We start from the raw sequence: 20,039 nt of genomic DNA on the forward strand, positions 1-20,039 counted from the left end.
TAATGTAGGAGCTGTCCAGGCTCCGAAGGCTTTGAGTGAAGGTGCCTGGTCTAGCCAATCAGCAAAGCTGTGCCATACTCCTAAGACTGTATTTTATGCTGGGTTTTTTTGGTGGTTTTTGGTTGGTTTTTTTTAGTTAAATCAATAAAAAAAACCCTACCTGTACTCTCTGAAATCAGTGGAAACCTGATTTCTTTGCATGCTGATCTCTGCAGCCTCATCAGACCCAGCTGGCCACGTGAAGTGTCCTTCCATAGCGTACAAGCATCATGATACAAGTGTAAATCTTGATATAACCAATGTCTTGCACCAACACCACGACTTAAAAAAAAAATAAATTAAAACATCAGACAATGTTGGCTTGGCCTGGACTTGCAAGGAAACTGATACAAATCTCAAAACCCAGCAGCACCACCAGGTTCTGCTCCATAAGTAGTTACAGCTGTAGGACAGACAGCTTGCCTGTACCAACCACTTCAAGCATGCACAGCCATATTTTTGATCCTGAAAGAAATGCACATCTCCTTCACTGCCACATAAACATAGTGACCCATCTCTCTAAAAACCAGCTTGACGGTTCTGCGTTTTTTGTGCAACTGAACAATAGGTTCCCATTTCAGTGAGGCCTTCTCTTTTGGTCACCCCTCAATAATACACCTTTTGATTCAAAAATCACTTACACACCAGAAACATTTTGAAAGGACTAAAGAGATGCCACACTCTAAAGAGGGTCCAAAGAACATCTCCAAAGACATCTCTCTTTTTTCCCATTGACTGTGCGGCAGGAGCCCTGATTTACACCTCTCTACCTGTTCAAGTGACAAAGGTCAACAGAAAATTTCCAAAACGGAAACAAATCTTTAATTTTAGATACTACATTTCCAGAGATGAGGCCAACAATGTGACAAGATAGTATGCTGGTATGAAGGTGGATATTATTGTGAAATGGGTGGGAGGTCAAAAAGCCACTCCTGAGCTACAGACAGGAGGTGACCAGTAGCACAGGTTCCATATCCCTGTGCCAGAAAAGCCAAACCAAAACATAAATGCTCACGTGCCTTTGCACACGTGCTGCAAACCAAGGTGTGGGACTCCTAAAGGGGCCGTGCTAGTGCTGGTGTCACATCACAGACAGGACCTAAGGCCTGCCAAGAGAGCTGCTACCTCCATTGTAAAGACAGCTTGCCAGATATTTTTTATTTGAAAACCAAAAATGATACACTTTTTAGAGGGAAAAAAAAAGAGAGAGAAAATTAATTTTTCTAAAATCTAATTGACATAACAAAAAAATAGAGTACTGTGTTTCCAAGAGGGTCTAAATAAAAAGACACCCTGAAAACCTCACGTGAAACAGCTCTGAGCATTTAGAGGTTTCTCATGCATTGTATTGTAAAACAGCAGCTCATTCTTTTCAGAGCAGCAGAGGTAAGAGCACACAAATGATTAAACAAGCAGGTTTAACTATCCTGCACTGACGAGGAATTTGTCAACATGGGCTCGGTATTTATGCAGCTCTGCAGCAAATACTGTGTGGCTGCAGGAGTCAAACAGCTGTCTGTCAATAAAGCTATTCTCCTCGCTGGAACATAATAGCACAGACTCAACATGACCCTCAGAGGCCTCTTTAAGCTGCCTGGCTGTCTCCTCCTTCCCCATCCCTCCAGAGTCCTTCACCAGCAAGCTCTGAATTAAAAGGGAGAGGGAAAAAAAAAAAAAGAAAGAAAGAAAGAAAAAAAAGTATTAGAGTCTTTTCTACCCATCTTAATATTAAAAGTGACTTAACCCTGGGCAAGTCAGTCTACACACACAAGCCTGAGCTAAAGCAAAGTTAGGGAAAGACAGCTTTGATTCACCGCACGTGAAGGGCTACTGACAATCCCTTTTAATAGAGCTTGCAACATTAATGTAGCCAGAGCCACATGTGACACCCATTAGGGCCAGGGAGAGCTCCCACGCATATATTTCAAGGAAGCAGTAGATTCCCTGGTCCCAGAAGCTGTCTTCATTACAAAAGTCTAATGCATTTTTTATTATTCAGCCTTCAGTGGAAATGTCACCTTTCTAAAGCAAGCTGTTATCGTGTGTTTCCCATGCCAAACACATGGCCTCTAAGGAGAGGGTTTTATCTCTACATTTTTAGTGATTTGTATTTCTCTTTCAAGGAGCTCCATGCCTTAAGGCACCTGAAACGCTCACAGCACAAGAAGGTGAGGTTACATGGGATGCTGCCGACGAGGACAAAAAAACCCAGGGCCAGGAGCCGGCACAGCTTCCAACAGCAGCCGCCCCAGCCGATAATTCACCTCCTTTAGCAGATTTAATTATTATCCCTGGTCTTGCTTGGGACCACATCCTCAAAGAAGCAGGGCGCCCACCAAGCGCCGCCGCCTCCGCCTGACAGCGCGGCCAGCACCACTGCCCGGCGCCTGCCAACCAGCCAGATGCTGCCACATATTGGCATCTGGGGCCTGGAAAAGCAACTGCGGGCTCCGTTTGGCGGCCAATCCTGACCCCGACAACTGAAGGAGACAAAAGGAAGATAGACGGGAGTGGGGGGCGGAAATCTCTCCTGACAATTTCACTGGTAAAGATTTAGACAAAAACCTATTGTTCATCGCTCTCCAAATGAATAAGTTTCGGAGAGGAGAAGAAAAAAACCCGCCCGGCATGTTCTAAATGCTGTCAGAGTGCAGGGTGCAAGGACAAGGGATTATTTATGAAAAGAAATAATGAGGAAACCAGATGCCTGCCTTTCTCAGCCCTCTGCGCTCCAGTCACCCTAACGGGGCTTGTGCAACCCTGCTCATCAAAGACTTCTCAACCTTAAAACAGAGGGCAGGCTCTCAGTAACTCTTCCCATCTCTGCCACCAGGCAAAATGCCCTCCCTGTTTTATAGGGAGGCCCCCACAGTAAATCAGAGGCACAGCAAAGGCTGAGGGAAGACTAGCAGACCTCACCCCAGCCAGGGAAAGTAACTGAACAGCCATATTAACTACACCCACCAGAATAGCAAAGAAACCAAAACAACATTAAAAAAACCCCAAACCACAAAAACCAACCAAAAAAAAATACCCCACACTTATTTCACTAATGCCAGGACTGAAACTACATGGGTGTGCTTAAAATAGGAAAGCAAACAAGGTTTCTATACCTGTTTCCAATTAAATTGGTTTCTCTCTGTAATTGAAGGGTAAGCTCCTGACCCCAGAAAAGTCAATGGGAAAACTCCCAGTAATGTTAATGGAGCTGGGACTTCACACTGTGCAGTTGCTGTACCCTGGGAAGGTGATTAACTCAGGACTCTGCAGTATCCCAGAGCACCTGTCAAGGGCCTGCAAGGAACCAGAGCAGCCAGGGTCCTTCTCAGGGGAACTCCCCTCTCACCTCACCCTATTGTGTGTGCTGGGCCTGGCAGGGGCTGGTTGCAGGGGAGTTCTCTGAGGCCTAAGAAGACATGATGCTGGAAAGGATGGAGACCAAGTCAGCAGAGTAGCAAATTTTAAAATCTGGAGAAAGGGTATGTGCCACTTGGCTCATGATCCATGCTGTTGAAGTAGCTCTTCTCCATGCCTGGTTTGTAAAGGAAGATTATGAGCTGGCAAATGTCAGACCACAGAGCACAAGCAAGACCCCAAGTGGAGCATGGCTGGCCAGAGCCATGCTCTAAATCATGGCACACCACTGATCTCTCTCATGGAGGCTCCTTCCTCATTATCCCACTGCTGCTCGAAGTGCCATAAAAACTCTCGTTACTGCTGGGGAACCAATTTCCCAACGCTTTTACAGTCCCTGTACTTTCATATTGTGGGAGTAATCCTCTCTCTTTGCTTCACCAGTGCATGGGGATAACAGCTGCATTTAATAATCTGCTCCTGTGTCCCAGTATTTTGGGGCAGCATTTCAGAATCAAGGGCACAGAGAGAGCAAGAAAATCTATGGCCAAGGCTGAAGGATGTAACACAGGACACGGATAGAGAGAGCTGAGGAAACCTAGAAAATACCCTGGAAATAAATGGCTCAGCTCATGGAAAGGGATGGGAGAAACTGGCACAAGTGAGGTTGTATCATGGCAAAATGTCTTTTCTTCAAGGCAAAGAAAAAAAGAGGTTAGCAAGGCTCTGCTAAGGAAGACCGCTGATCTCAACAACTGCTCATTCGTTATCTGGGTCCATCTTTATCCAGCTCCACCACTTGGCAACAGCCCAGTCTAGCCTATTACCCCCAAAAGACTTTTCTCAAACTTGCCACCCTTAGGATCTCAGCAGCAAAGCATCAAGGTGACACCCACAGCCTACCAAAGACAACACCAATTCCTCACTGCCCAGAGCTGCATGTGTCCCCAGCCTTCCCACACATCACAGAGCCACTGCAGTCCTCTGGCAGCAGCACTAATCCCTCCTGATGGGTCCCTGGGCCAAGAAGATGGAGACAGAGTGGCCTTTGGAGAAGGAGAGCCTCTGATCTGCCAAGAGACAGTGAGGTCCTGTTGGGGCAGCACATCAAGCTGTCGCCCGCTGCCAGGAGTCTGGAGCATCCTCTCTGCTGTACCCTGATTAGCCTCCTCTGCCCCGCAGCAGGGGTGCAGGAGATTTCACTGCACAGCACCAGCGAGTGGTGGGATCACTTCCACCGCTTTGCCACTCACAAGTTGGGATTTTCTTGAGGACAACGCAACCTTTGGGCCAGGGCTGCCCAGCTCTGCTCATGCAGATGGCTCAGGCAGGAACCAGCCCTCCACCGGCCCCGCGGCACAGCAGCCAGCCCTGCGCTGCCAGTCTCAACCCCTGCTGCCAGCAGCAGCTGCTCGGCACCTTTTAAGCAAGTCCCATTCCCCCTCTGGGACTTGGCTCTGCCACCCTTTCCCAAACGGCAGCTGGAGCCACGCAAGGCACCCTGTCCTGGGGGCTGCCAGCATCCCTGCTGTTGCTTGGCCCAGCCCCTCACTCCCCCCCTGGCCCCCAGACCCACTCCCCTAAGCAGGAGCTCACTCCAGCCCAGTGACCTTGCCACAGCCCTGTCCCCATGCAGCGCCATGGTGTGACACCCAGAGGGTCCCGGCCCTGGAGGCACAACCACACAGAAGGTCCTCATGGTGGCCAAAGCCCCAGATCTGATCCTCACTACGCCCCAAGTTACCCTTTGTTGGGGGGCACATGCCAAACAGCCACCATTGATGTACCTGGTGCCACGAACCACCGCAGAGCAGAGCCCACGGGAGGCTGCTGGGCGGGAGCGTGGCTGAGGGGAACAACAGGCCCCGGCCACGCGAGGGCCTCTCCAGCAGCATCCCCCACAGTCCCCTCAGGACACCAGGCAGCAAGCATGGCACTCCTCAGGGAACAGGCCACTGAGGGAGGGAATGGGCAACATTCAGCAGGGCCAGGCAGCAAGCAGGCACTCCTCAGGGAACAGGCCACTGAGGGAGGGAACAGGCAACACTCAGCAGGGCCAGGCAGCAAGCATGGCACTCCTCAGGGAACAGGCCACTGAGGGAGGGAACAGGCAGCACTCAGCAGGGCCAGGCAGCAAGCATGGCACTCCTCAGGGAACAGGCCACTGAGGGAGGGAATGGGCAACATTCAGCAGGGTGCTGCTGCAGCAAACCAATCCCGCACACCAAAACCAAACCTCTCGGGGCCTGGAAAGAGCTGTGGGGCTCTGATGTGAAAGCCACGGGTGGCTCAGCAGACACATGGAGCTGAGGGCCAGCTGCCAGAGGTGCTGCTGACTGGAGGAAGGAGAAGGGGCCCAGCCACAGGATGGCACATGCCGGGGCCCGGGAAACGGCCCCTCACATGGAGCACAGGACCAGGCAGCAGCCAGGAGCCAGAGCACTCAGCTCACAGCACCTCCCTCACAGAAAGCAAAAACCCGAAGAAGCCAACAATTGTACTTTTTCATTTTATTGCTAAAATCCCTTCCATAAATCTCAGCACAGAGGAAGTTTCTGTTTCTCCAGCTTCCTACTCAGCGTCCTTGAGAAAACAAATGATACCATACTCAAAAAAAAAAAAATCCTATAGTGGTTTACTTCGCACTTCCCTGTACCTTGTTATGCTGAGTGCTTCATTTAGAGAGAGCTGACCTCCCCAGCCTTCTTCATCCCAGTGCCCTTCGCTGCAGGGACACACCAAGGAACAGGTTAGCACTGGCGAGAGGAGCCGGGTGGATGTTCCGGCACGGGTAACCCTGCCGACTCAGCATCCCAAAGGTGCACCCGGAGTCAGCGTGACAGTGACTGCTGTCTGTGAGGTGATTTTCACAGGAGACACAGGAGCTGTGCTACAAGAACAGAAGCTGTGAATACAGCCATTCAAAGTTATGTCCCTTGTATTTCATGAGATGCAATTTCTCCTATAGGTCTGGGCAGGGGCCCAGGCTTACCTCATGGCAATTCTACCCAGGGCAAGCCTTTGAACATTTTGTATTCCAGTTTTTCTTAGTAGAACACAAAGAATATTACAGGGTGGTTCAACAGGGTGCAAAGAATTACCACTTTGAGATGCCCTAAGTGTGTAATCTGCTGTACCTGAACATCAGAGAAGAAGAGGAAAATCTATAGGTTAATTTTACCATGTTTTACATAGACTGTAGCTAATTCTTGTGGGAAAAAAAAAGGCACTGATTAGTTTTGCTGTTAGCTATTAGGTGTAACAGAAGGAAGTGGGAATGAACACTCATCCAAATGGAGGTGTGCATCACAGGGCTTTGTAACAGGCACCAAAAAGAAGGTATCTAGAGCATTTCAACTCATTAAAGCAAAGGACAAAAAGCACTGATCAGGTAAGGTCAGTCTTCAAGAACCAAACGTGAAGTTCAGAAAGCCAAGGTCTGAATTAGGTTTGAAAGGTTTTGTTTATTAAAGGAATACATGTAAACACCAATACAACATAATACATGTTCAAGGAAAAAATAAAAATAGAAGCAGGATTGGGTTTGTGCAATTAACTCCAGACCGTGCTTCCCTTGACAAACAATTATCTGAGTCAGTGGCAATGTTACAAATACTTGTAGCATCTCAAAAGCTCATTTCTGGCAAGTCAAAATGCCATTCCTTCTACTTTCCATTATCTAGATTTCCTCACTACTAAATACTTGAAGAAACATGTTGGTGTCATTAACTAAACCGAATGCTTTGCAGTGAGACTGACTGATCATCTGGTTTCTGCCAGAACAGGGTTCTCCTGCTGCTGCTCACAGAAACCAGCTTGTGCTCCTGTGCTATCTTATCCTGCCTTTGCTTACAGCCAGCACACAAGCACAACCTGAACACGACAGCATTTCCAAGTAACATGGAAAATACTTTTTTGTACAGTTATCACCAGGCAAATGCAATGGGACAGATCAACACAGGCAGGGGCATTATCTGGTGGCTGGGCTGGAGAGCCCCAGGGAAGGAGGGAGTCAGGTGGCCGAGGGGAGGGAGGTTTTCCTTGAGCAAGGAGCCCTCTCCAGAGTCCCAGCCAGGGCAGTGCTGGGAGGAAGCTGGGGATCAGCTTGCTCTCTGCATTAGAGATTTCCGACACAGGAAGTTGTTCCTGTGGCTCACCTGAGGGAGTTCCTGTTATGAAGCCAGAGGGTGGCGGGTTGAAACGCAGCTTCTGCGGGTGATGTAATCTTGGGCAGCCCTGGCTAGGCAGTGATACTAGTGACCTGGTTACAACCTGCAGTGTTGTGACAGCCCCTCTGCTGGCCTGGTGATCACAAGAAAGGGAAGAAAAAAAAAAAGAGGGGAGTGGAATAATTTTTAAAGGAAAAAAAAAAAGTTTCCAGATTTCCTTTGTTTAAGTGAAGCATTTTCCTTTTCCACTTTATTTGAATACATCGACCTGGTGTCTAACAGATGGAGACTGTACAGATGCACTTTTGGGAGTGCCCATAAAATACACTGCTAAAATACAAATGGAAGGATACTTTTTTTTTTTTTGAGTTGTAAATTCAGTAATCGTTGCTGTCACCTCACTTTCCCAAAGGAATTTGCCCTTTGTTCTCCGGATAAAGCTGGGCAGAAGAAGAAAAGGGGGGAAAAAAAGAGTGCAAGCAAAGGGAATATTTAGGAAAAAACCCACAGATACAAAATCTGTAAATTGCAGTGTACAGCGTTTGTACATCAGAAACCCATACAGGCATGGGTTCTTAGCAGCACTAGCAGCACTCAGCAAAATATTCTGCATGTCTTATATTCTTCTCCCATTCTCCAGACATTTCTAGCAAACAAACAGGTCAGCTAATTGGCTCCTGCCCAAGTCTTACCCACTAGGGCTTGCTCAGAGATGTCACTTAGTCATTTGGCATGAGCAAATCCCAGGCTTCTTCCTGTTCAAGCAGCAGAGTGGGTGAAGGCTTTCTTTGATTTATTAAGACTATTAACAAACAAACTGGGGAGTTCAGAAGCTTCCTCAAGCACAAGAACACGAGCAAGAAAGGTTTTTCTCCTGAAGTAGCAGCTAAAAATAGGACACTTAGAGGAAGTAAAGTTCATTAAGTGATAAAGCAGTGGCTGCAGCAATGAAAGAAGAGTTTTTCCTTTTTTATCTATATATTTATTTAGTGTTATGTGTTCTTGCTCCTTATTAGAGTGCTAAAGCAGTGTTTATCCAGCTGAGGAAAAGAAGATTTCCCTTTCTGTAGTGACTTTAACATGTAGCTCATCAAATACAATAGTCAAGAGTTTTAAACAGACATTGCCAGCCAACAAAGTACAACATTTGACAGCATTATTTGCCTTTTATATGCTCTTTCCAGAATGGGAAATGATATGCTATTTTCAAGACACATTCCGCAGTATTATGCAACAGCTTTCTTAATTTTTAATGGATATATTATTTTTAATGTGTCAACTTTCGCATAAAGCATTTTAGTATTTTATTTAGTATTTTCTTTAGCATATACTGTTAATAAATTATTTGCTTTTTCCTTCCCTGCCCCCCCAAGAGCTGCACTTCGCATAGGGAAATGGTCTATTGACACAATAAAAAAATACTTTCAACTGGCACAGTCTATAGACACTTCCATCACCGGACAAAGCACCAGGAGGACATTCCTGCCCCTGCTTATCTGGCAGTGCCAAACATGCTGCCCAGGAGTTGCCTCACAAACCTTCCTTTGATGAAAGGACTCAGACACACGTAGCAACCAGCTGCAGTAAAAATAAGCCAGCACCCTGTACAACCAGTGATTCCTGTTAAAAGTGTTCACTTCTGGCCCTGTTGCTCCAGCATCCTTTAGCCATTACGTCCAAGTGGTCTGAGACATCCAAAGGAAGCGAGTCAGGGTGCTCCTGTGTCAGAGAAACTTGTCCAGTTGACCTGAGTTTGTTCAGAGGGCATGTGTCTCTCATCTCTGCAGATCTGCCCATTCTATAAGGGCAAAAAATGGATGAGATTTGATGTCTTCAACACCAGCAACGCCAGCACCAAGACGCTCCGCAGGATTAAACTGCAAAAGCTTGACATAAAAGAAAAAAACACATGATTCAGTGAGTAAGAACAAAAACAACTGCTTAAAAGTTCCAGAAAGGTCTAAGGTAAGGGACATCCTACTGTTTTCCTGCTCTATGAATTACTTTCAAGAGTGCAAAAGCATACTTGAAATTCCTAAAATCCAGTAAATGGAAGAAGACTCTCCTTTCCTTGAGTATCAGTCTTACAGTCTTCAGAGACTACTGATCACAGCATGCAATTCCCTGAAGCACTGCACACTGGGACTTCATTTCAAGTGTAACCTCATTTTAAAAAGAGACAGCAGCAGCCAGAGCCTGCATCAGTAGAACTCTGGACGCTGCGTTTGCTTCATGTTAACCTTTGCTCACACCACTGTGTTATGGCTACATCAGGGACAGCAGTCTGTAACTTTCCGTTTCATAAATTTTGGTCCTAAAATATCAGGATAACATAGCCAGGTCTCCATTTCCTAAAAAGAAAAAAAAAGTTTTAAAGAGTCCTACAAATGGCCTAAAACTGAAAAGTCAAAACCCCAGTGAAAGAAACAAAACAGCCTAATGGCTTCATGGAATTTTCCTGAAACTCAGCACCTCATTTGCTTTTTAGTTGTACATCACATGCTGAATTCATGTGAAAAGGAAATCACAATATTTACATCTGTTTAAAGATACCAATCCATATAAAAGGGAATGCAAAGGTAAACTCCAAAGAGCCTAATAAAGACACACAAACATATTTTGCAGTTTTCAAGAAGTGTTTATACTCTATTCAATTACAGCCAGTACAAAGGCATGATCTCTTGCTTGCTTTTTCTGCAACAGCTAATAGGATAACTTCTCCCAGTTGTCACTTGGAAAAATGTGTATTCATATTTGATGCAGTCAACATCTAAGTGAGCCTACATCCATAAACATAGGAATTTACACATTTTAAGATGGCTCTGCTATTTGCAGTCATAGTGTCACGCAGTAAAAGTAGCTTGCTGACAGTGAATGGTGCTGCTCTGGTATCTCCCACAAGCCACAGATGCAGCCAGGGTGTATCAGTCTTCCCTGGAAATACAGGCAGCACCCGCACAGGGAAATCACGTATGGTCACTTATTTTCTGGAGTTTGTCCTTCCAGAATAACTTTAATCTCATAAAACAAATGTAAACTGAAACAGACACTTATTGAAAAGTCACATTGCATGTTTTGTTGGTAGTAGAACTTGAAGGTTCCTGAAAACAAAAACCTGAGTGCAAAATTCCTAACCAACATCAAAAAACAACTTTATATTTCAGCAGAAATAAACAGATCTCTGTTTTTCAGATGCTGGCTAAAGAAGATGTTTACAATGAAGTCACCTGGACTGGAAGCCACAGCAGGAGACAACTCCTGACACAATTTTCTGTATAGCTGAACACTGATCCCGGAGAGTTACTCTGTGATGTTTTGACCTGTTTACCCTTGGCAGTGGGGGGAAGGAAAGTCGCAATGACAAATTGCTATCCATGCCAAGAGAGCTCTCTTCCTTTTCCTGACAAGGCTTCCTCAACAATGAATGGCAGCTTCCTTGGATAGTCACACAACAAAAATGTGATTTACTGCTTCATATAGACAAACCTCCACCAGATAAGTCACCACCCTACACTAGACAGCTTGATCTAACAGGCACTGGGGAGAGTGTTCTCTGAACAGACATGGCCTTGTAACACAGCTGTGAGTGGCAGAAATACATTTGCCACTTAAACCCACCAGTGGCAAAAGAGACATTGTTTGGCATATGTGAAAATAGGCAATACATTAGAATTGTACTAGTACTAAGAGTAGTACTAATAACAGTATTATTAGTAGTATTATTACTACTAATTAGCATTAGTCTACAGCAAAAATGAATCCTGCACTGGCAGGGACACATGGACTGGATGACTTAATTTGTCTTCTAGTCTTAATGGGAGAACTCCCTTCATTAAATGTGATTTTGCTTTCCTCAGCTATTTGTCTCTTATAGCATCTGCGGGTGAAGGTAAAAATTTGCTACCATCCAACTATATAAATGCAGAATATATAGAAATGGGATTTTTCTTTAATTATTTCCCTTTCTACATTTGCAAGACATGTACTTTCACCTTCAGTGACTTCATGTCACTTAGTCAAAATAGGTGATGTCCAAACATACAGCTCCATTTCCACTAATCATTTCACAGTAACAGCACAGAAATCAATCTGTCACTGGGTCTTCTCACTCACTGAATTTTCAAAATCTCTTTCCTTTGTTTTCTTCAATAAATACTTTGTCCATTCTCCTCTGTTCAAAACTACATCTAAGTCATGCCACTATTTATGCAGCCACTAGCAAGATCCTCTTCAAAGCTGAACAGCACAATTCACATATATTGCTGCTTCTTCTCAAGTGGAACAGGTCAGATCTAGGCACCACTTCCACAGCTATGCCAAAATTAACTAGAAGGAAGATTGCATTAATTGAATTTCAAGACCCTGTACTATATGTTCAGTTATGACTACCTAAAGCTAGAATAAACTAAAACCATCAAACAGTACTATTCCCACTAATTTAAAAATGGTGTATCAGTCTGGAAGCTTGTCTATATCTTATAATTTTGCCTTTTGTCCAACCTACCTACTTATCTTCTGACTACGAAAGTCATTGGATTCACCATTTAAAGTACTTTTCTTTAAAAATGGTATCCAGAAGGTTTCCTGGAGGAGAGCTACATACTTTCAACCACAGCAAGGTCATAACTTCAAATCAGTGTGCTACAGGTTTCATAGCACTTTGTGCTATTCTGCTGAATTGGCATCAGCATTTTTTACTTTATTTCACTGCAATGTTTCCACGGACACTTAGGGCAGAATTCCTAAAATGTTCATGCATCACCAGCAGGTGTTTCCAAAGCATTTGCCAAACTTGTTCTTTGAAGAAATGGCAAAGCACTCCAGTTTTCTACAGACCCAGCTGGCATCAGAAGTCAAAGTTTGCAAATGCAACGAGACAACTGGGCAAAATTCATCAGTGCTGACAAAAGGGCCGTCCATGTTCCTACCTGCAGCTTTCTGGTTTTACATTTACTTCACCAGAACAAGTGAGGTAGGTAAGTATTTGTCCCATCCACACATGCACATAGAGAAAACAAATTCTCCCCTCACCTACCTGCTGAATCAGTGATCTGGCCTCCTTTGATACATGGTCTGGTATATTCAAAGAAGTATGAGTGTTTATTCCTGATGGATGGCACTCAGCCAGAGACTGGAGGAGAAAAGGAAAAAGGGAAAAAATAAATCCAAGCAGGAAGGCATATTTATTGATTTCAAAACTGCAGTGTTGGATTATCTCCTACTATCCACGCAAATTTAACACACAAAGCCAAAATTCAGTGCTTCCTAGTATGAAGTACTGGTTCTGGGAGGAATGTCTACAGATGCTGAGGAGCTCCCTAAGTTAGAGCTTTAGAACATTTACATCTTAAAGCTTCTGTTCTATTGCTCAAATTTGAAGAGCCTGGGAATTTGGTGGACTTTGCTTTCTTTGTGCAGAGCTGTCAACCAATCACCAGTTTGATTTGGCCAAGCACTCTTTGCCTCAAAATACTGAATTAATGTGTAACAACAATATATGGCTTCATCACAGTCTCAGGAAATACTACTAGAAGTATTAGGGCAAAAGTTTTGTACATGCACAGATGGAATGTTAGAGAACTTGGATTTCACTGCAGTTAAGAGGGCAGCATAGTTTTGGTTATTTTTTCAGTCCTTAGTTTGGTACAGCTCTATTAAGTTGTTCTGCTGAAGGCTGAACATGTTTTGTTTCTCTGGTCCCATGCAGACTAAGCAAATTGAGAGTGCTCAGGTTGGCAAAGCTCATCAGAGAAATACAATCAAGGGAATCACACCTGGGCACACCACTGGTAAGAAACTACTGGCCAAGAAGTCACTTTTATGGAGTCACTTGCCCCCAACCCTACCTTCCCAGTGAGGAGCTCAAAAAGAATGGCACCCAGGCTCCACCAGTCACAGGCTTCTGTCTCTTCTAGGATAGCACCAACCTCTAAACATAAGACATTTCAATTAATATTAAAAAGGTCAGTTACACCTTCAAAATTAACATATATTTACAAGGTGACTGTTTAATGCTGACAGAACATATACTAAATACCACAGAGCTTTCATTATGCCTGCAATTTAGTTAGCCCTTTAGCCACCTACAGATTGCATTGTTCAAGCACAGCAACACCATACATTTCATGCATAATTTGTATTTTCCATGCATATATAGGCACTTTCAAGACTTGTAGGCATTACAGTTATGATTTTTCTACTCTGGACAAAACTGGACAATGACAGACAGTAAAGCAAAGCATATTTAGAGAATTTACCCTGGCCAGAAGAGCTGGACACATCAGAGTGGCCTAATCCAGAAAAGCAGCACAAGGGAGGGCGCAGTAGTTTACTGCATACCTTACCCTTGCCTTTGAGCATAGGATTTGTCTCATGGCTAACCCACACCCTTTAGTGGGTCCCCATGGGAGGCTTTTCACAATGGCCTTATGGAGAGATATCAAATCTGCTTCAAACAGCATAACCACAGCCAGTAATTGCTACAGCCCAGCCCAAAATGTACATTGGTATGAAAAGTTGCATCCAACCCAACAGTGTTATTGCTGCACAGGCACAAGGGACAGCAGGGAGGGGAGCAGGGGGTGACAGTCCCTGGCCCTACACACACACCTATTCAGTGGCATGATGCATGCAGAAAACTTGGCCTTCACTGACTCAGGCTTTAAACTGCAAAAATTATTAAATACAAACACACCACACTGTCTGCCCTAAAACAGGCAAAAACCAGGTTGCAATGAAGATGAAATCTTCATTTTGACTGTCAAAAAAATGCAGAGGCTGCACTAAAATAGCTTTGGTGGCAAAAGCCACACCAGCTCCCCAGCAGAGGACAACAATTAGCATACAGTCACATAGCTGTTGCTGTGAAAAGCAGTGCAGCATGGGCAGAAAAATCCTGCTCATCATTTTATGGAGCTTAGCATGAGCATGGCCAAGAAGAGCTCCAGATGAGTCCCAGCCCAGGGTCAGGGGGAGGGAGGTGTCACCCCGGAGCTCCCCAGAGGCAGGGAAGCACAGCCACACTGAGCTCAGGGATGTGCAGCTGCCACACAAGCTGCAAGAGGCTCAGCACCTCCCAGAACTAAGCTCAGGCTGCTGTTGCAAGAGCAACAAGGAAGGATGGCTCAGACATTGTCTCTTGAGGTAGCACACCCTTCACACTGAAAAGTTTACTACATTTAATGGCCTTGGAACAACGGATATGTCACTATAAGGATGCCACACAGCAGAATTTGTTCCACTCCTTACAGATTAATGCTCCTATCGGCACCAAGAAACTTTTACAAAGATGTAACAGCAACCACATGAGGAACTGTATCAGGACAGTTACATTTTAAAATGTTTTAAGATCCCATGTGAGCACCAGGACGAAGCCGAAGTTACAGTAAATTGAGAGAATTTGTGTAAAAATCAAAATGTGTTCTTGCAATTTAATTTTAAAGTCCTTCAGAAAGTCCAAACTTCTAGGTAACTATCCTTTAACAAAAGAAAAACAAAAAAAAACCCCTTTGGGTTGGGGGCCTTTCCACACAAACCAGCTGGTGAAAGGTATTCACAGCAATTCTCAGTGAAACCTACTACATGGAAATGCCTTTTCAGTTCAAGGGAGGTTTCTTCCCAAAAGTGAAGATTTTTGTTTTTAAATTAAATTACACACTTATTGCAGAATAAGGACAACAAAGCCAAGAATTAATAAGATTGACCACTACATTCTCAGTTCCACTAACTATCCCATATCGACACACCTTAAATTTTATAATAGTGCCACAGAAGGAAATAATTCATTTTTCCCAAAGGTGTTTAGTGGGAACGGGCCTCATGAGTTACAGCCCAATTGAAAAAAAAATACCTAAATGTGAAAAAAATACATCATTCAGAGTACAGGGAAAAGAAATTCTACCAAAAAATTTTTACCAGTTTTGGTGTTATTTCTCTTTATGCTGGCAATCAGAGATGCTGATCCAGTTCTTTAAAGAACCAAAGTTCCAGTGCCTCCTTTCACAGAACTGTTCATTACAGGAAGTAGCACTGATGCAAATGGACATATATAGAATAAGAGTCAAAAAGAAAACCAGAGTCCACTTCCTCAAAATCCAAGCTCATATTTTCAACTGGAAGAACACTTTCAATATATGCCAAGCCAAAACAAATGTCACTGCAGTTCTCTGACAAGAGCAGCACTGAACTGGTCCGTCCACTTTTGGCCATGACCAAAATGACACGAGCGGAATAAATTAAGAACAGGCAAGTAACACGGATTTCTCCTAGGGCTGAAGGGCTCTGCCTGGGTTCTCATGCACAAGCAGAAGCTGCATAACAAGTCATCTGAACCAACACAGAACACAAAATGGAAAACTCAGCTGAGAGCAACACCTGAGTCCCCTTCTTTACAAAAACTAAATTTTAGCTCAACTTTTTTCCTATTACGCAATGTCTGCCTTCCAGCTGCTTTCCCTATGTTCCAAAGCTTCCTTATTTCATGTTAAAATAAACGTTTTCCTTAAAAAAAAAATTAAAATTCACTGTGTACACTACAAATAAACATATGTTGTTTACATTTCCTTCCTTCGAACAGGTCTCATGATTTCTGATGCAATACTGATCATAATAAGTCCAGGATACCACATCAATATTACTGCATTTTATCTTGACTAAACATCATGGGAAAATTTAGAAACTGCAGATTATGAAGTGCTTTTGAGGGACACAGAGTAGCTGGCTAATGTAATATACCACAGGGCATATGCTTTTTTTAAAGCTTCAATATTGCAATAAATCTGAACTACAATATCTGCCTTCACTAAGAAAACATTTTCATGTCAATCCATCAGCAAAGTAATTTAGACAATAAATGGTAGTGACATATAAGCTTAAGTGAATAACACGGGGATATTTGTGCCAAATCTTTCCTTCATGAACCTTGAAATCAAGGACCTTACCCGGATTTGTACAAAAATAAACATGTGTACACATGTACGGTGTTGGTGCTTCTAGGACTGGCAGAACATTTGCAGAAAAAAACATTCCTATCATCCTCAAATAGAAAGTCAGAGAAATAATAAAGTAGGGTGAAAAAAGTCAATAGCTCTTCCAACTTTACTGCAATTTCATTAAAGAGAGAGCTTTCCTCTTTCCCCCTTCCCAAAGCAAGGCCATAACATCCAGCACCACAAAGCACAAGTCAACAGCAATGCTAAATTCCTGCACAAAGCAATTCCAACGGCAGCCACTGGGATAACTGAAGGGAAGGAGATTTGTAAAATGCTATCAGGTTTATACAGAGACAGATGGTGCAGGTAAACACCTTCACTACCCTGCACTGTCCTCCTTCCAGAGCAGCTGGTCTCAACTGAAAGGCCATTTCTTTATGGTTTCCATACTTATCTCAATATTTGCATTACACACAGCAATACCTTACTTCCTGATAAGGGAGACATACCTGACAACATTTTGTATTTTAAACAGAAGTGCCAGTTCTGAAGAAAAAGCAGAACTTCCCCTCTTCTGAACACACATTCTCAATAAAGCTATTGATGGCAAACCAAGGCTTTTCTCATTCTTTACACAGCAACTTGAAATATATACCCTATACATACCCTTCTTTCTGAAGGATTTTAAAGGCTGTTACTACAGCACCTGCCACATTTTCTTCCAAACAGTTTCCTCCAGGGCTGACAATAATGCCTCATGACCAGCACAGGCAAACAGTAGTTAGCAAGGAAGAAGCCAGGCTTACAGGAGCCCTTAGACATTCTCTGTGCAACTCAGGCCAGATGGCTCGTGAATCACCAAGAACAAAAACTTCATCAAAAATTTTGTAGGACAAACAGCAATTGAAAAAAAAAAAAAAAAAAGCAAGGCATCTCCAGTCAGCTTACAGAAAAACTGGTTCTAGGTGGATGCAGCGCATCCCCAGACCACCCAGGAGTCAGGAATGGCTTTTCCCTTACCCCACACTGCAAGCAGGAACAGCATACTCTCAAGTATCATTTCTGCACTGATAGGAAAATAAGGAGACCCATCTGAACTACCATCAGGTGTCTGAAACTGTTCATGAGGAATTGGACTTGTTCAACATCCTGAAAAGAAATACAATGTTTTCCCCTTCTGTGGCCATTAAGATAAACATTGCACGAAAAGCCATTAGAGACTGGAAATTCTATTTACCTTACACTCACTTAATTTTAAAAGATTACTGTTTTATCATCTTTTGATATCTATATATGTAAAGAAACATTTGCAGAGAATCAACTAAAATAATTCCAACCTAATTCACTCGCAACAGACTCAGTCAGCCAAGATACCGTAAGATATAATCACTAAATAAAACATCCCACAAGCAATCTGGCCATAATGTTTTGCCTAAAATGCTTCAGCAATTTATAAAGCACAGTATTGAACCATCTATATTTAAGTATAAGAAGTTTATCATGGTCTTTAAACAATAAAGTAGTGAGGCAAGTCCAATGAACATTTGCTAAGATCAAATGGAGTATGAAAATAGGAAGTTTCATCTAAAAGTTGTTCAAAAACATGAGCATCTATGTTCTTCTTTGGGAAAAAAAAGAAGAAAAAAAATAGAGGGAACTGTGGTTTTTCTTTCTTTCTTTTAGCAGCCCAAGATGGAATCAAAACTTCCTCTAAAATAATTGTGTGACAAAAGAGACAAAGTTTTATTACTGTTCTGTTATCAAAACAAAGCAAACATTAATTAACCTCACAGCTAGCTCAGTTTATTTTCACAAGGCATCTTGTATGCTATCTTCAAGGTTTAGTCCCATCTGTAATGTTAATACTACTAATAACAACAGACATAAATAAACACAGGTAAAATACAGTTTCTTCTGGAGTTAACAACTAGCTTTTACGACAGCCAGACTAAAACATCAAATTTCTACAAATCAACAGCTTGGTACATCTTACTGCTTATTCTAGTTACAGAATCTAAGAAAAACCACAAGACCATGTCCTTTACCTGAAACACGCTGTATACTTACAACAAGGCTGAGATCAGATTTTTTTCAGAAAGTACCTGATGCTCTCCCCAAACCTATGCCTTCAATTATCAACTCCAAAGTCATGACATTTTGCTATTCAGGGAGCAGTCAGTTGTCACTGTTTTCTGTGAGACTCTCTGGGTTCTCTAGAGAGCTGTCCCACTCCAAATGGTTGCTGAGAAACTGCTACTCCCAGCCTCACAGGAATCAGTACTTTTTCTACACATCCAGACCTCATTCATGCCAGCCATATATTTTTCATGTTTGTGTTTGATCCCGCTTCCTATTGCCAGGGTTTTTCAAATCAAGCTAGCTCGTCCTTCTGATTTTGATGCCCAAAGCACCTTCACCTATCCAGATATTTTATTTTCTTTTTTGGATAATCCTGAGACATTAATGTGACACAAAAATCTAGGACAGAGTCAGAGGTAAAAAGCAGGAAGTCCAGTCTTACACTATAACCATGAGACCAGCCCACCCCTCGACACATCTCAGGGTCAATGGCACTTTAATCCACCACAGTTATTTTGCTTCTTAAACAATCTACTCAAATTAAATTACTATAATACAGAATAGCAGATTTAATGAGTGCCTGCAAACTCCTACTGAAAAATACATACACAAATAATATTGCAGGTTTTTCTGCATCAAATGTCTATTTGGTAAACAGAGGCAAATAATCTTTTTCCTTATTCCGTAAATAAAAATTATAGCATGCAGGCTAATAATATCAACTAGCAATTTTTATTTTCATGCCATCTATTTTAGGTGACCAGCTGCACTTTGCATCTGTATTTTCAATTGTTTAAGAGCAAAAGTGACATCTTTATTTGGGAATACAAAAATCAGGTTGCACATTGAAATAGTTTTGTCTCTTTTTTTTGGAACAAAATCCTTTACGCACAATGCCTTCTTTTTCTTAGGTTTTGCACTGTGCACAAGTAACAGCAGGTTACATAAAACCAAATTTACCATATATTTATTTGTAGGCTTCTGTGAATGCTACTTTGTGTAAATAAGACTTGATTATAGCACACAGCTTATGAAAGCCTCAGAATAATACGATGCATTACTGATGGCCAGTTTCCTACTTACATTTTCTAGGAAGCTAAGCTCCCTTTGGCTTTAGGATCTCAAGCAGCAAATCTCCAGTTTTTAGCAAACACAGTCTGGTGAAAACTTGCTTAAACAAGAAAGAAAAAAGACTCTAAAGGCAGCCCAGTTCTGAAACCTCGTCCTCCAAAAACACTACAGGGATGCAACAGAAAGCATCCCCGCTGCTGGAACAAGAACTCGGGGAGTGTAAATAAAACATCTCATTCACACATCATATTTACACAAGATGTCAGACCAGCAAGCTGCTTCTACAACATGACACTTCACAGGTTAGACCGAAAAAGTACCTTAAAGATTTCTCTTCATGAGAAAATCCTCAACTTAAATCTGCTTTACTCAAAGACAGCCTTGACTAGGCAACAGC

At 43.0% G+C, this 20,039-nt stretch overlaps 1 protein-coding gene across 2 annotated transcripts in view; it reads right to left on the minus strand.

The window, feature by feature from the left end:
• Nucleotides 1-6,837: 6,837 nt before the first annotated feature.
• The window catches only part of RPS6KC1 (ribosomal protein S6 kinase C1), an 85,107-nt gene continuing 71,905 nt past the window's right edge, over nt 6,838-20,039 (minus strand). For both annotated transcript variants that reach the window (XM_030944683.1, XM_030944684.1), the window contains 3 exons: nt 13,409-13,491; nt 12,598-12,693; nt 6,838-9,448 (listed from right to left, as the gene is read on the minus strand). In XM_030944683.1, the coding sequence (XP_030800543.1) occupies nt 9,338-9,448; nt 12,598-12,693; nt 13,409-13,491 (290 nt within the window). In that variant the 3' untranslated portion in view covers nt 6,838-9,337. The remainder of the gene's footprint in view (nt 9,449-12,597; nt 12,694-13,408; nt 13,492-20,039) is intronic.

Source organism: Camarhynchus parvulus, chromosome 3 (assembly GCF_901933205.1).
Source record: "Camarhynchus parvulus chromosome 3, STF_HiC, whole genome shotgun sequence".
NCBI classification, from domain to species: Eukaryota; Metazoa; Chordata; class Aves; order Passeriformes; family Thraupidae; genus Camarhynchus; species Camarhynchus parvulus.